The sequence below is a fragment of the Trichoplusia ni genome, chromosome 5 (genome assembly GCF_003590095.1).
Source record: "Trichoplusia ni isolate ovarian cell line Hi5 chromosome 5, tn1, whole genome shotgun sequence".
Classification (NCBI taxonomy): Eukaryota; Metazoa; Arthropoda; class Insecta; order Lepidoptera; family Noctuidae; genus Trichoplusia; species Trichoplusia ni.
This window is the reverse complement of record NC_039482.1, coordinates 115,549-133,639: the sequence shown is the minus strand read 5'-3', so window position 1 is coordinate 133,639 and position 18,091 is coordinate 115,549. Positions and strand designations below refer to the sequence as shown.

Below are 18,091 nucleotides of genomic sequence, written 5' to 3'. Positions count from 1 at the left end.
TCATTACTATCCTCCTTCCTAATAAGACTGAGGTAACGTTGAACTCTTTTCAAATTTCTGGCGACACTAGTCAGTGACCTTTTACTAATTTAGTTATGTAAGAAATGCCTTTTGCGACCTGAAGTGACATTATAAGACTGATTTTGAACAGTAGTTATATTTATGTTATAATAAGAAAGACCTGACAATACAGCCTACAATAACAGCAAGTAGTACTAGACTAGGTTTTTGGTTCAAAATATTCCATTGTTCTATTTTTTTTTAAAGTATTATTCGAAGTATTTGTGATCTGCTTCGCAGCGCTTTTTGTGTGTGAAAAAATATTTATAGTATTCATTATTGATGTTTTAAATTAGTTGTATTAAAAAAGTATTAAAATTATGTTTCACACTTATACTTAGTAAGGCTGATGCAGTTTTGTTGATAATGTTGTAAAGGAATTGTTACTTATATATGATGATGTTTTTACAGACATGTAATTTATGTAGACCGTACAGTGTGACCCAAATTTGTGGCAATATACAAATATTATTGCATTTTTTATGAAGCAGTAAGGTTCATTAGCAAATTTGAGCTCACTACTGATTTGTGGAACACCGCACAGTCGAACCAAAGCATTTTTTAACGATACTGTTACACCTTTTATATGGAGTCTGTTTAAACATTTTTTTATTACTAAATTTATAAGTGTAGCTCAATGGTTCAAAGCCACTTCGAGTATAAATGCTAACTGTTGCTCAAGTCACTGACAGCCGGATGTAAGAGCGATACATAATGTGTGATTTTTCATTCGATGCACTTAGGTGACATTAGTCGAGTAAATAGTTGTTTACTAAACTTATCAACATACATTATTAATGAAAAACATTTTTACCCTGAACAAACATACATATAATTAACATGACTGAATACCATTACTTTTAGTGGTGAACTAAAATGAAGTGAAGTCAATTTAAGTGACTGCAGTGTCTGTAAGGATTGAGGAGCCACATCAGATATTTTTGATCCGATCTCACGATTATTTTGCAGCACCAATTCCAGATTTAGCAGCAAAATATATCACTAGTTATTTTAGTGCAAAAGAGCCACCTAGAACTCGTTAAGTAATAGATCAATATTTATGAGAATGCTGTATCATTTCGCAGTAACCACCGTATAAAAAAATAGTTTCTGTAGCGTTAAAAATATGAAATTTCAATACTTTTGACCTGTTTCCTCTATCTAAACTCAAGATGCGAATTTCTATATGACGTGAACGTCAATTAATATAATCGACAAAATGATCATTTAGTAGGTGTTTTGATTGATTTTTCAGTATAGGAAACACACTGCAGTCATGTCTGAACATTTGGTCGCGACACAATTTGTCACAACGATAACGTGGCATATCCACAAACAAAAAAAAAACATTTTAATCCATCTATTTAAAATGACACTTTTGTAATTGAGGTTCTAACATGTCTCCTGTATGTATATGCGTCTGCTGTGCATCGCTTTTGCAAGCGGCTGTTATTAGTCGAAAAATTATTTAGTTTTGTGAAGATGATTAAAAATCATTATTGTTGAATCATACTCATGATCATAACAGTGCTAAGATTCTCCAATTTACACTGTTTTGTCTATACGTGAGGACTAAGTGCACGACAGCAGAAATTATGTTTTTTATGGTGGTCGACTTAACGGCTGTACTGAGCTGAATTACAGTGTATGCTGTCCATTTGGATCTCTAAAGGCGTGTCCAAACGATGAGCGGCAAGAGTACGGCAGCAACAGAAGAGGCGTTTGTAGAAAACATTGTGAGTGCGGTAGCCAGTCGCACCCGTTTTCCGCTTGCCATTCGTGGTTGGGACTACACCGGTTTCAATCAAGCATTGTGTTTAGTTTGACTGTCTCGCTGGCCTTTGACCATTCTTAGCTTTAACCCATTTTTATGGAATATATACAATAATCTTTAAGCGAATCGCTTGTATACATAATGTTTTAGCTGAATAGCGAATTGATAAAAGTTGTAATCCTACTATCTGAATTCGGTTAGAAAATACTATCAACTCATTCATTTATAAAAAGTACGTACAGTCGCCATCAGAAATATTGTAGCAGACAAGGCGACCAAATAAAACTTTACGTTGTATAATATTCAGGTATTTTTGGTTTGTAGTATGTATAGAAATTATTGATAAGCATCTGCTCAGATATTAGCGAGATAATAAATGTTCAGATATTAATGGTAACTTGTATCGAATGGAACTTATTGACATGTGAAATTGTTCAGAAGTATGAGGTCACCTTTGTCTGCTACAGTATATCTAATGGCGACTGTACTACTAATGTGTGCGTAATCTAATCTTCTGCTCAGAATAATCGTAATATGGTGCTATACTTTTAAAATATTGACATAACTGTGTAGGTACGTAGTTAATTAATTTACTAAAAATATTGTGAAGTATAGTTTTTATTATATTGACATTAATCGTTCCTATAAAAGTGATATTTTACTCAGACTTGTGTTTTATTTTCCTATGCGTTGCGACCGGATTTTTTGGCGTTTTTGTGTACAATGCGAATGAAGGCAACTCTGCCCTTTCTAGCGAAGGTAAACCATCTTATTTTACTATGTCTAACAGAATAAATACTATTAATATATTGCTGCTCTACTTTGGGCCTGTAGCGCTAACGCTGATTACCGGTTAAATGATAATATTAATGGATTACATCGAACTGACTAACAGTAATCAATCCCTTCATTCACCGAAAAAAAAACAGTTTTCTTTTTTAAACGATTTATAGTTAGTTACATTTAGGCCTGATTCGCACGGGAGCTTTTTTAGCGCCCGTTAAAAAAGCGTACCAAATACATTTTCATACGACTATTCCCTTTAGCGCCCAACGCCCAGCGCTCAAAATGCAACACTACTCGACATAAAAGCGTCGCGTTTTAAAAGCACGGACGTATGAACAAGTACTTGGAAATGCATTTGCTCTATTTGAACGCTTTTTTAATGCGCGTTAAAAAGCTCCCATGCGAATCTGGCCTTCTGTGTATATTTCCTTAAGTGATCAATATATTGGTACAGGTAGTATTAGTAAATGCCCAACACACATTATGCACGGGACATTGATAATGTTGACTTCTTTGTGTTTTATATTAAAAATAATGTTTTACTGCATGTAAATGGCTATGAACGTAATAAATAATTTATTTTATAAGCAATCGCAATCGACTAACCTCTCGCTCTTGTACGTAAAGCGGACTAGTGTCTGGCAAGATTGAAAAACTATTAAAACTGACCGGCTATTGCGGTCACATTTTTCATAGGGCCCCAGGTAAGAAAAATCAAAATTTTGCTTATATTGTACTATTTCGAAAGTATAATTAATGCAAGTTTATGGATGTTTGTCATAAGTGTCCAGCAATGGGTGGCGAGATTTCTTAAGTGACCCAAAGAAATAAAAAGATTGAGCTTTATACTTTAACGAAAGTAAGGTACTTTTTTATACATCTTTAACACCGATTACCTGCCAAAGTAACCACTATTCAAACTATAGTCGCTGGTCGTTCTTACCTGAGAAGGACACAGGTACTATTTTAGCTTTAATAAAATAACGAAGCTTTCTATAGAAAGTGACGGTTGCCCTTGCATTTAAGATAGGACGTCACTGGTATGTTTCGTTTATTGCTTGTGTACTCTCGAACTGTAAACCTGCACGCTGGCCCCAGTGTGCCACGCATTGACACATTGGGGCAAGCAGGGGCGGTTGCCCCAGCCTGGCTCCAAGGTGCCTAAAAATAAAAATAATCAGATCCATAAGAATGTTACACGAAATAATTTTTAGAACACACCGTCCAAATTCTCCAGATGAAAGTTTGGAAACTGATTATTCCCTGGCTAGACCCGCTATTATGTCATTCGAAGATCGTATCGTGGAGAGTAACTTACATACCATTCTTAGGCATATTCTTTGGTAACATTGCACCCATGTAATATGTTGCAAATGACATGTTCCAAGATTTTGAAAACAAAACAAAAACAGAAGAAAATTTTATAAATGAAATGATGCCTTCCCAAGCTGGGCTGAAACGTGGTATAATTAATGGGAAGAAGAAAATACGGAAGAAGGAGATGGAAGTGGCGGATAAAATCAAGATTTCAGAAATGCAATTTCATGCCAGTGTAAAAACTGTGCTCGCTATTTTTCTTGCCCAGCCAATACGACCTGTACAATAGAGCGATCATTCAGCACATTACGGCAGGTCAAAACGTGGCATACCTCAACCATGAGCAAAAGTCACCTTAGCTTCCTGTGTATGCTAAGTGTGCACGGAAGGAGAGCAAGAAGTGCGGAATAGATTCAACCAGAACCCACGCCGGCTTCTCTTGAAGTAATATTACATGAGCCCAAACGGCCCAAGTTACAAAAAAAAATACCGAGGTAGGGGGAATAGGTTCACTGCTGCTCCACCCCGAGGCCAAGGCTGGCTTAGCCGATGGCGCCTCTAGCTGAATTGTGGCTCTAGTACAGTGCGTTTTTATAAAGTTTTTAAAATTTTTGCAGAACTTTGGATGCTACACAGATATTGTTACAATTATGACGCTTTGTCGCTATGACGCTGAACTCATATACTTGACGATGTCAAAGTCAATGTTTCGATATGCTTGTCGAAGTTGGGCCATTTGCATAATTTGAAAACTTTCATTGTACTAGTAATATTGATCACTTTTAGAGTTCTTTCATATCTGAATATGTAAAATGTTGAAGCTGAGTGTAAACTAGTCTAGGCACTCAGGTATTTACCAGAGTAGAGCAGCAACGCGATGCCAGTAAGTATTCTATGATATTTTATCGTTACGTTTTATTTTGTCGTAGGTGAATGCTGTTTGACAGTGCAAGGATAAGTAATGGTGATTAAACAAGTGATATGGACACTTATTTCCCAGCTGGTATTTCGGGAAGTGTTTCACCGTGTTATCCTTATTTGATACGTAATGACACAATTTTAAGAGTAGTATAGTTACATTTAGTACTCGTTTACAAAGTTTTCGAGATGTATGTAATTTTAATTATGAATTAATTTAATCGTTCCAGAAAAATAATAATAAATCCGTATAATATTGACATGTTACTTTTTGTACTCGTGGCAAAGTTTTCGAGTTGTATTTATTTTATTTGTGAAATAATTTAATTACCGTAAATTAATAAATCCTTATAAAACAAAAATCATATAATGGAGTAATTATTTTATTAGTTGCAATGTTGCACTATTCCTTCGTATTACATTTCGGAGCAAGTGCAGTTATAATGACAATACCCATACAATCAAACTGTCAACGAGCAGTAAGGCTGGATTACACAGTTGGACAGCTGGACAGTTAAGGTCGCAAGGAGTCGCAACAGTTGAGGCACGTTGCGACGCGACGCGGCGATTTATTATTAGATAGGTTAATGTCCCATTAGCCCTTAATGTCCCATTGTATGACCTTTCTTTCCTCCTCTTTCCCACTTGTTTTTAGATCTGAATTTATGGCACTCGGCCTAGCCTTTTCCCAACTATGTTGGGGTCGGCTTCCAGTCTATCCTGATTCGATACCAAGGGGTATCGTGTTGCTCAGGTAACTGTCTACGTCTATTCAAGGGGCTAGACTGGTTGTCAGACTTTCAAGCTTCTGACCACCTGTAAAGACTGTCAAAGATGTAGTAATAACAGCCGGGGCTTATACAAGATGGAAGGCACGTCATACCGATCCCATGGTCAAGCGTCATCGGAATTTTTCATCGGTCTTTTGATGAGTCGGTTTATTCATGCGGCTTGCACGCGACGCCGCGCGCCGCCTCTGCTTCAGCTCATGATTGAATGTTGAATTGACCATTTTGACGTCACTTTCGATTAGATTTGCGAGAGAGCGATGACCGACTAGTACCTTTACGAATCAGCTGATCGGTAGCAGTTTTAGTGTTTTATTTACAAAGCCTTTTTTCGTGAAAAGGGCTAAATAATGATTTTTGTTATGAAAATATTATTATTGAAATACGTAGGAAAAATTATTTTATGACACTTAAAATTTAAAAAATGCGAAAGCAAAATGCACAATTTTGTGAAAAGACCGATGAAAAATTCCAACGCAGGGAGGCTGGAATCATGTCCAGAACCCCTGGACCATGGAATCTGTATGATGTCCCTTCAACCCTGTATTTTAACGTTCCTTCTGAAACTCTTTATGACAAATTGGTCACCCATCTACGGACCAACCGCGTCAAGCGTAACTTAACCTGTGATCGATTCACTTATGCGGTTATTATCGTGGCTAATATATTAGATTAGCCCAATTGCTATTCATTCATCGGCCATTGTGAATTGCAAAATTGGGGCCCTATTTGTTCAGATTATTAATGAAGATAGTTATTCTGAACTTAAACATTACTTTATTTAAGATCCTAGAATCCATTTTTTTGTTGTGTTCTAAGTTCGGTCGAAATGCGACAGACAAAGGAAGTGCCACTTGTTTTTGGTAGCCGTGCTTGATACTGCGTTACAAAGGCGACCTGGGATTAAGAACGCAGTATCAAGTTCCTGACTCGATCTGCGACCTCAACGCCTAGAATGCGGAGCCCCATGTTTGTAAATCTCATCCAACAACTATCATCCAGTGGCCTTCCCAGCTCCACTTCAGCCTCGTTATTGTGGCACCTACGTCTCGAACTTTGGGTTCGTTTTCGGATATCCACATTATGGACTTGGAGTTTGATGCCCATTAGAGCGCTCTATGGCTCCTTGTGCCACTTTAATCTTATGGACAGCCTCATGTGTAAGCGTCCATGTCTCGGCACCATAGGACCTTGCTAAAAGATAAAAAATCGCCAAGATACTCGTAGTTATCTAAAGTCTCCAGGACTTCATTACCAACTCTAATTGAATTTAAAGAGCTGGAGCTCGTTCACACCGACATCAACTTGGTCTTAGACATAGTCATCCCTTAAACCCTGATCTTTATTGAGCTTTGGAGAATATATCGAATACCTAAGATCGCCTGCAAGCATAAGCTGAGACAAGAATGCACTATTTATCTTAATTCCACGTGAATACCAGTCAAGCATTGTAATGACATCCTCAATGGGACAATGGTTGAAAGCTTGGGTGAAATCGTATAATCCTGTCGCACCCCTCTCGAGTAGAATAGGCCGAATCGTAATGATCTTCCAATTATTGTCCAGTTACATCTCTAAGATTACGGAGTGGAATCTCTAAGTTTACTCATTTATTTTCGGACTTTTAGAAAAAGAAACTAAATCAATCTACCATATTTTTATAAATATAGTATTTTTGCTATCTCTTGGCAGTAGATGTTAGAAAACTCAAATAAATGATAAATAATTAAAAACTTCTGGTTGTATACATTATTTATACTTGAACTGTGTTCCTATTTTTTTTTAAGAATCCCAGTTTTTTTACGCCATCTCCCCATAGATACTTCTCAGAAGGATTGGGTTAAGTATTATTTTTAATTATTGTACTGTGTAATTTAAATCTTTCTAATGAAAAGGTGGCAAGGCAGTGACACTGGTAAGTTTGGAATAGAAGCAGCCTCGTGGCAGTCTCACAAGGAGAAGACAGGCAACCCTATATAAAACTGGCTTCTGTTAGCTATATCCCGAATAAATGAAAACTGCAGTGCAACATTAGTAACAGATACCAACAATAATCAAACGCTTAACTAAGCGTAACTTGCAACTGTAGGGTGGATATAGTTGGATTTCTAGAGTAATGTGGTTAGACAGCGTAAGTAATAGAACTGGTTAGAAAGAGGAAGCTTGAAAGTAGCACCATTGCAGCAGGGCTACATTTTAAAAAGGGTGAAATAATGAGGCCTGATACAAGCTAAGCAAAGAGAGCACAACCAAAAGGTGTTTGTTCTGAATAAAACATAGTTCTGTGAAAAAGGTATAAAATACTAGCTGTTGCCCGCAACTTCGTCCACGTGGTTAGAATTATCCCCGTGTTTTCCACATTTTCCATTGCATCTTCGCTCCTATTAGTCGCAGCCGTAATGCCTAAAACCTTCCTCGATTAATGATCTATTGAACACAAAAAGATTTTTTTCAATTTGATCCAGAAGTGCCTGAGATTAGCGCGTTCAAACAAACAAACAAAACTCTTCAGCTTTATATATTAGTAAGGTATAGATTAGTACAGATGAGATCACAAATAGAAGGGATGAATGGAAGAAAACAACATGACAGGGAGATGTTGCCTAAATAATACTTTACTTACACTTACTACAGTGTAGCTAGCCGCAAAAGGCAAGCAAAACAGATCCATATTACCAGTAACCTTTTTAAAAAATTCTTTGTCATTTAAAATAATCACATTTTCTCTAAACCTTTTCAACAAATTCAAGCACTTCGTCCATTTTCAGACATCCGAAGGAGTAAGTAAGCTAAGAAAAATATCAAAATCAAAAGCTTTTATTTCAATATGGCCTATAGACCAGGCACTTTCAAAACGGTAACGTACAATATTGACTCTAGGCGCACGGTTACAAAATGCCATGGAGAAGAACCAGCAAAGACTCCTTAATACGTTTTTCCAATTTCTCTTGACAGCAGCTGAATGGCGTTGAGTCCAAATATGAAAAATGTGCTAATATGCACACATGGCTGTGAATCTGTGAAGAGCTGGTCAAATCATCACGATGATGTCCATTAAAGTATATGCGCCTCAGTTTTAAAACTGTAACTCTTGCGACTCGAATGATATTCCAGTCATAAAAATGTCGGTAATCTAATACAGAATTGCTTATTTTAATTATAAATTAATTTAATTATGCAACAGTTTACTCACGCTTATTTATCGGGAGTGCCCGATTAGTTTCAGACCCAGTTTTTTCAAGTCGACTCGCGATCACGCGACCGGTTGGGTCCAAAAGTAGTCGGTCAGCCCCGATTAAAATTATTTATAATTATTAAGTACAGAAAATATTAGACTTATGTTAATAAATTGGTCCACAAAAACTGTTTTGAACGGATGGACTGTGGACTCCTATTGAGTCTCATATAGTAATGCAAAAATGTTATAAGTATAATATAATCTAAGTTATCAGGTTTGTATATATAGATATTTATGAATTTATATTTTAGTAACTTTTAGTTAGTTAGTTTTTGTTAGTTAATGCGTGAGTAAACCTAGCCTTTGCATCATTTAATCAGTGTTTCGATGGTTACTATAAAAATAAAGCCCTAAGTAATATATTAAAAAAAAACAGATACTCTTCCTTTACAGAATATTTTGCAATCAAGATTGCACAAAAATTAAAAAAAATACTTGATGATTCTAATAATTCTACTTAAAAAAAAACTTACAACATAAGGGGACAAATCAAACTGGATGTCAAAAAATAACATTGCTATCTTTTTATTTTTTCAAGATTAATTAAACTGTATTTCAAAATTTGAAATCCATCCTCCTAAGTAAGCTCTGTCAGCTGTTTTGCTTTCAGTTGGTTTCGAAACATTTGTGCAGTGCAAACTCGCCATCTGGCGATTATTAGGTACGTATTTACTGTATTTTTCAGGTTTTGGACAAAAGACACCAGTGGACAGTTCCCAGTTACGGTGACCATCCACCGCCTAGGATTGTGAAGCGTCGCGATTAACACACAGTGTCCTACACAACTTATATAAGTAGAATGTACTCTTTGCCAAAAAACGACGACTCGATTTCCAGAACAGTTACTCATTCAAGCGCTTTGCCTCACAAAAACAAGATTGCCTACCTTTGTGTACGAATACAATTATTTTTATACAAAAAGATATACAATATTATACTTAAAATGTTTTGAAAGTAAGACTCACCAGTGGAAAAGTTCACTTTCCCATAGACAATTTTATGTATTCTGTGACGAAGAATGTTGAGTTGAGACTCTGTGGTCCAAACAACTGAAGTTCCTAGGTCAACAATGTTGTGACACTGTTCATTACTACTGCAATATAAATCTGATGAAGTCAAAAAAAGGAAAGCTTTATGTAATTGAATTCCGTGATGGTGTGACTGCCATATTATAAGCTTATATTTGAAATAACTTCTACTATTTAGTTACATGATATCGGCCTGTAAGTTTAATGTAAGCATTGGTCTCAATCTCTCGATCTAAAGTCACAACCAGATGTTCGATGAGTTCTGTTTTTTATATAACAATATCAAAAATAATGTATAACTCGTTATCATCTTTGCAGTCCATGAGCAGCAACAGCGAAGTAAATGGCCATCAGCCGCCTTCATCACAACAATCAGCGCCACCATCGGACCCTCGTTTGAGAAACGGGTCATCCTCGGACCCACAGAGAATATGCCGTGACTATGTTTGGGGTATTTGTGGCAAAGGCACGCAGTGCAAATTTCGTCACGACTTTGATGTGGGGTCAATGAAAAACATATTGAAGTTCTGCCACGATTATCAAAATAGAACTGGATGCGCGCGTCCTGACTGTACCTACTTGCATACCACAAGAGAGGAGGAGAATCTTTTCCTGACTACTGGTCAGATACCTAGAGCGCTAGCCGAGAGACACGCAGCCATGTTTTCTGCACCAATGAACGTGTTTGTGAACGAGTACTTGGGCCAGGCTCCACCTCCCCCTCCACCGCCGCCGCAGCCCGCGGCCGCTCCGGTGGTGGCGCCTTCATGTGCGACTGCTGCTCCGCCACCCCCGCACCCTTACGTGACTGCTCAGCCGCCGCCGCCCCCCAGCACCTCTGAGGCCTCTGCTAGCGCCTCCGCCACCGCCGCCACCTCCGCCGCCTCCACCGACTATGGCTACTGTGCCTGCGCAAATGACCCCGCCTGTGTTCACAGGTAATTATTGCTTATAATATATGAATAAGTTGTGATGACCTCAATAGCGATAAGGAACTGACTCAGATTTCATACAGGATACTTTATTGTTTTTTGGAAAAATGTGCCGAGTAATGAGAGCATACCGAGTTTTACTCGGCTTAATTTTTTCAACCAAGTCCTCAGCCAACTACCTCAGTTCTATCAAATACCCGTTTTGCAGATGTAAAAAAGCGCACATGTATGTACAATGTACAACTTTGCTTAACCTTAAATGTACTACACATTCTTTATAATAATATTTATATATACTTAATGTAAACATATTGCTTTTTTAAGCAAAGTTTACACTCCACTCAAACTAAGTAAGTTGGCTGAGAGCATACTCAGAATATCTGCTGAGTATGCTGAGTACCGAGTATCATCCAAGTACTCGACCAATCTATTTGAAGAGCATTAGTGCATATTTTGTATGTTTTTTGTGGAAACCCCTGATGGAATGTCTTTTAGGGAGCTTATGTAAACTATGTGTATACACTAACTTTGATATATGTTACATTACTTATTTTTTGTTTCAGCTCCTGCTCCATTCAACAGTCCTGCTATGTATGCTGCTACTCAACAGTCACCACCTCTACCCATGTAAGTTGTTTTATTTACACTAGAAGAGATAAAAACTAAAATACATAATGAAAAATATACAATTAAACCTTCAGTGGCTAAATCAAATTAAAACCGTGAGAGTAAAAATGTTAGAAATAAAAATGTCTGATTCTTGTATTTACGAACTCCGTTTCGTATTTTATCTTCAACAAAATGATTGATTTAACTTTACAGGTTTGATGCCAGCAGGCCTCCTCCACAAATGTCAACAGTTGCACCTAAAACTAAAAAAACTGTTGTGGTAAAACGTCCGGCTGAATGTTCTGAGGGTAATTATCACAATTTCTTTTTATGATATTAATTTGGCGTCGAAAGGGTACAAATGAAGAATTAAAATCCAAACAATGCTCAGCGAAAATCAGTTGCATAGAATAAGCAATGTTAGCATGCGCGAATACTGTGGAATAAGACTAATTGGATTGACTGACACATGGTGTTGTTTATAAGTGGTCCCATAAACCTAGATCTATAGTGATTTAGGTTTAGGTTTTTACAAAAGCTGATTAGTTTTTTATTTTATTGTTACAAACCACATTTATTTCAATAGTTTTGTTTGTAGGTTGTTCTTCTTAAAGTTTATCTGTCAAATACAGATGTGATTGATGTTATTAAAGTTACCTATCTCTTTCTCAGGCTCTGGAATATCTGTGTAGAAAATTTCATTACATTCGGATCAGTAGGTTTTCGAGAAAGCAGAGACCGACTTTTTTCAAATTACTTGATTTGCTCAGTCACACCAGGTACTTTGCGAGTTCATAATTAATCAGACCTAGCAAAACATACTAACTGGCATGACAAATTGATAAAACTTTGTGGAGAGTTACAAATATAAATGCTTAATAAAAACATATATAAAACCTTACTTAAACTATTTTATGTTTTTTAAATATTAGTTTAATCAATATTTATAGGTCGTCTTAAGCATACACTGCAGTATCTCTAATTAATGAGGTCTCAAAATATTGTGGTGTTACTGGGACCACTTATTAAACATTCCATTGCTTGAGTACTATAGTTTTAATAAAGCATTATATTCATGCATCAAAAAATATATATTAATGGCACTTATTAACGAACATTCTTAATTTTAAATGGGTTTAATATAGGAAATGATTGAATGGTTCGAAACCACCTGTTAAAACATACATCTAACTAACTGCTGTGAAATCAGATATATTTGTTCAATTTTGACTTTGTTTAACATGCCACTGATGTGATGTGATCTATATCCATTCTGGGTTACAAGAGTAAATTTTTATGTAATAGGGGCAAGCCTATTGCTATTTGCCATTGCATAGTACCTTCTTTGATAGAAACCATTGAACTAATCATGGGTTAATGGACTTGATAACAACTTTTATTAAGAGTCTATTTTAAAAGTAATGGCATAATTTATAATAAAGCGAATATTTGAACGTAATTTATTAAAAGGATGACAAAACAACACATCATCAGTCAAAAATAAATTGAGTTACCAAATAAAATGTAATATTTGTTTACTTGTGCATTTTCTGATCTGAAACACGAAATGAAATACTACTTTTTCCTGTTTCATGAACTAAATATGGTTTTAAATTATGTTCAAATATCCACTTTGAATAAGTGCTGCCTGAGTTATGTCTTATGTATTGTGCTCGTTTTGATACAAGTTAGAATAGCTAATGTTATTTGCTTGGCGCTTATTGACTTTGTTCTCAGCCGGGCCAAGCAAAGCGAGAAAACTGGAGAGCTCCAAACTTGAAAGACTCTGCGAAAGCTGTGTCCAGCGGGAACTCAGGTTTGACACGAAAAGATTCATCACTATATTTGTACGCATGAAATTCCTATCGATAAAAATATTCGAGTCTTAATATGAGAAGTAAAAGAGAATGGTCATGAATCGGCGAGTGTTTTAAGCGAAGTGCGTTCTGACACCGATAGCAATATATTTCGAGAAGCGAATTTATAGCATTCAGTATGTAATATGTTTAATATATTTCATAAATGCTTGCATTACAAATATATACAGTTTCATCTATTAAGAGAACATCAGACACTGTAAATGTCAAATGAGATCGCCGTTACTGCAATACTAGTAGAAATAACATTAAAGTATATGGGCACAAACCGCAGAATGAACAAAATTACAAAGCTGTGCGAAATAATACTTTATCACCACTATTGATGCACATCCAGTAAATTAAATGATTAAACGTTCAATGTATCATTAATATGAAGTTTTTTTTACAATGGAGTTTGTAATGCATGTCAACAGTGTTTTCATTATTTACCTCATTTTCTATACGATGCTCTAGTTGGCAACACTTTACCGTTCTTACGCCCTTAGAGATTTATGCGGTCGCGTTGAACGCCTGTAAAATTGGCTGAAGGTAGCTATTTAATATAGAAATAGTAAAATCACACTAATACGTATATTTTAGTGAGTGTGTGGCTGTTACTATAATGAGCAATACAACGTTATAGGATCGATCTGTACCGCAAGGAGATGAAGAAGCTGGAGTGTGAGAGAGAGTACCAATCATACATCTATGAGACCAAGTCCGAAGGATATGAAAATGGCCGTCTGTTGTTGAAGTCTGTTCTTAGTCCCGAGTCGTTTCGTATTCTCGACGAGTACGTAGAGGTGAGAGAAATATTAAAGTCATTTTATCAGTATTTGAAATATTGAAGGATGCAATTGTTGTATGGTGTTCAAACTATATCCGTCTTACACAGGGATCTTCGCAGCAGTTCAACCAAATGTCTCCGTTTTCTGTGAGTATAATTTTTTTCGTAACATGTTTATACTAAAAAGCAAATTTCGCGAGTAGTAATAGTATACGAGTATGGTACCAAGGGAGTATGTAATAATATTATATGAGACGTACTTCAGGAGGAAAAGTTTTAGTAATCAGAAGGGCGCTAGGTGCCAAGAAGCAAGGTAGTAGTGGAATGTAACAGGAAAGGTGGTGTGTAGGCGTTAAAACTGTTTGCGACGTTAGCCGTTGGTTGAACTTAGCGGAAAAATACAGTCAAATCTCTCGGAAGTGAGGGAAGTGGTTCTGACAAGTCTGACAGCGAAGAATTCCTGAGCTGTTTAGTAGCAAGCGGCATTAGGCAGACCAATTTACCAAATACTTGGTTGTGGTTCCCGGCGACTTTCTCATTTAAAAGCGCGATCGTTCCACCAAACCTAACTTTCGATAGGAGAATTCTACATTGAGTTCGAAAGAGTTATAATGACTTCCGGGAGCCTTGTATTCACCCTCGGCGTAAAAAAGTAAAAATTGCTGCAAAATATCCAGTATTACCACCAATATGCAATAAAGAAAAAATATTGTCAATGTCCCTATTATTTACTGGACTCGTGATGTCGTTTTCAATCTTCCAAGTATGTGTTCTGCTTCTTTGATAAAAGAAAGCTAAATTAACAATCCTTTTTTTAGGCAACTTCAACAGTGCCCCGACAGTTTCTGCTTCAGTTGATGGATTGCGTGTTCAATAACTCAAGAAGTCTTTTGGACTCTGTAAGTATTTCAGACTGTGCAACATATCCAGTAGAAAATATGGTATTATAATAATGCAGCTTTCTCAAACTTCTTTTTCAGCCGCCTGTCCCTAGTGTTGGAATGGACGAGTTGTCGCTATTACAGTCACTGACAGCGTTGACCAGGAGGTCGGAACCTATAAACGACGCGCCGACGGATGTCATACAGGCAGTACTAGGCGTGCTTCGGAACTGTAAGTCTCAACGTCGATTAAAACAGAAAATGCTCTGTAAGTATGTGGGCGCAAAATGAGCCATAATCACGATTGTTTCCAGCCACGACGTTAAGCTCCTACAGAAGCCCTTCAGCCGAAGCGCGGTCGAGCGAGAGCCTGGGTGAGCGAAGAGGTGCGAGCAGCAGCGGCGCCATGAACGGGCTGAGCCACTTCCTGAACGGGCAGAAGGCGGAGGGCGCGACGGCGGGGCCCGCGCGCTACGGGGGCGCGTGTTCTGCGATCAGAGCTTTCCCCACGGCAAGCGCCGCGCCCCCGCCTGCCGCGCCCCCTCCCGCGCCCCCTGCGCCCCTTCCCGCGCCCGCCGCGCCCTCTCCCGCCGCCCCCGCGCCCCCAGCGGCACCGGCCCAGCGACCAGCGGTGCGACCTACCGGCCCAGCCGGCCCTACCTACCTGCCGTACCAACCGCCGCCCTCCCGGCCGTATTACCCGCAGCAGTACCCCTCCAGCTTCAGCCGTGAGTTCACGAGACACTGTGATGAGTTTGCCGGACTTACGAGCCGACTTGTACGCGCAAGTGCAGTGTGCCCCTAACCGCCTGACTCTCTTGCAGATATGCCAAACGTAAACACGCCTTATAATAGTACCGCTCGGGGCCCGGCCCCCCACGCCCCGCAGCGTCCGGCCGCGGCCGCACAACCTCCGGCGCCGCCGCCACCCAACTATAATCTGTACGGGGCGGGCCGATACCCCTCTCAGCCTCATTACTATCCTCCTTTCCAATAACCTAGACTGAGGTACGTCGAATTCTTGACATCTAATGACGAAGCTAGTCAGCGAATACGTGCTAATTTAGTAATGTAAGAAATGCCTATTGCGACCTAATGTGATATTAAATAAGACTGATTTTGTACCATACCTTTCAGATAATATTTTATACAGAAACGATTTTATAACATGTATGTAAATAAATAGAAAGACTTAATGCTTATGCGGGACAGTAATGATGAAATAGACAGGTCGAGCTGGACATTCAAGATTTCAAAGCAGCAATTTGACAATCGATATGTAGTATTAACATCGAACTTTCTTGGGAATCTTGGGAAAAAGCCGTCAGCTATTTATCGCGCTAAAATAGTGATTATGTTTTCTTATAAATATGCGCCGATGAAATTTGTCGTAAAATGGAAGATAATGAAATACTAGTTTATTGTTTTATCGAAGCGACAAAGTCGCTTAAACTAAAAACTTGGCCTCATTACTATCCTCCTTCCTAATAAGACTGAGGTAACGTTGAACTCTTTTCAAATTTCTGGCGACACTAGTCAGTGACCTTTTACTAATTTAGTTATGTAAGAAATGCCTTTTGCGATCTGAAGTGATATTATAAGACTGATTTTGTACCATAATTTTAAAATATAATTTTAAACAGTAACGATATAATATGTTATTAATACTGGCATAGTATTCATCGTTACAATTGTTTTTATTCCGATATAGGTATTATCTAGGATAACATTTTTTGTTAGTTAATTATTCAATTGGATATAATTCCTTTTTACACATTCTGCACAGATAAAAACTGACATTTATTTAGCTGTTTTTGTTGTATTAATTGATAATAGAGTATTTGATTAAGTCTAAAAAATTAAAACTGTTTTTTTCATCAGACAGAAGACCAAAAAATATTGAATAAGTGTTTTTCATTTTATTACATCATAAAAAGGTAAGAAAGATTTAAAGCACTTAAAAGAATGATTTGTATGGAAATGGGTGCGATAACGTCACTTGCTAAAGCAGACTGGTTAATGACGTCACACGAGATTTTATTTTATTGTATCTCCTCATTCTTGTTTACGAGATACAATGAAAAACAAGTAGCCAATATTTTTTGAAATCTGTCTGGGGCATTGTTTTTTGTAAGATATGTATTGCGAAGTTTTTTTACCGGCTTCACAGCACTTTTTGCGTTTTGAATGATAATGATAGTATAAATGTATAAATTATTGATGTTGTGTTTATTACTCAAAATTTCTTATTGTTGAAAATAGTAAAATTATATTTCACACCTATATTTAGTAAGGCTGATGCAATTTTGTAATAATATTGTAAAGAAGTTGTTACTTATATATGACTACGTTTTTACAGACACGTAATTTATGTAGACCGTAAAGTGTGAAGCACATTTTTGGTAATATATACATATTATAGTCATTGAGTTAGCATTTGAATCGGAAGCGGTAAGATTAATTTGCGCTTACTACTGATTTGTGGAGCACCGTAGAGTCGAGCCAATGCATTTTTAAACTATACTGATACATGTTTGATGAATTATCTAAATTTATTTGGAAACTATGCGTTTTTTATAAATAAGATAGTAAGTCATAAGTTCAAAACTATAGTATGACTAACTAGAGTATGATTACTAACTGCTGCTCAAGTATTTACATTTAACTTGATCTTGTTCAGACCCATCTTTTGACCACGACTACGAAACAACTTACAAAAAAAAACCATTTTAATCAACTTTGAAAATCACACTTTCGTTATTGAGGATATTGTGAATTATCGACTTTATTATATTGACATTAATCGTTCCCATAAAAACGATATTTTACTCTCACATGCGTTTTATTTTCCTTTGCGTTGCGACCGGCTTTGTTTTTGTCGTTTTTGTGTACAATGCGAATGACGACATCTCTGCCCTTTCTAGCGAAGGTAAACCATCTTATTTTTTTCTAACAGAATTAATATTATTACTACCTATACTGCTGCTCTACTTTGGGCCTGAAGCGCTAACGCTGATTCACGTTCAAATTATAATAAAATTAATGGATTACTCGAACTGACTTAACAGTTATCAGTCACTTCACTCGCCGAAAAATTTCAGTTTTGTATTTTAG

At 37.2% G+C, this 18,091-nt stretch overlaps 1 protein-coding gene across 1 annotated transcript; it reads left to right on the top strand.

Moving 5' to 3' along the window:
• Window positions 1–10,200: 10,200 nt before the first annotated feature.
• LOC113493912 (actin cytoskeleton-regulatory complex protein PAN1-like) lies at window positions 10,201–17,811 on the top strand. Its single transcript, XM_026871944.1, is given in 11 exon segments — window positions 10,201–10,737; window positions 10,739–10,847; window positions 11,405–11,468; window positions 11,664–11,758; window positions 13,188–13,266; window positions 13,953–14,112; window positions 14,205–14,243; window positions 14,915–14,995; window positions 15,077–15,209; window positions 15,292–15,705; window positions 15,802–17,811. Coding segments are annotated over 11 exon segments (1,884 nt in total). The 3' UTR covers window positions 15,975–17,811.
• The last annotated feature ends 280 nt before the right edge of the window (window positions 17,812–18,091 follow it).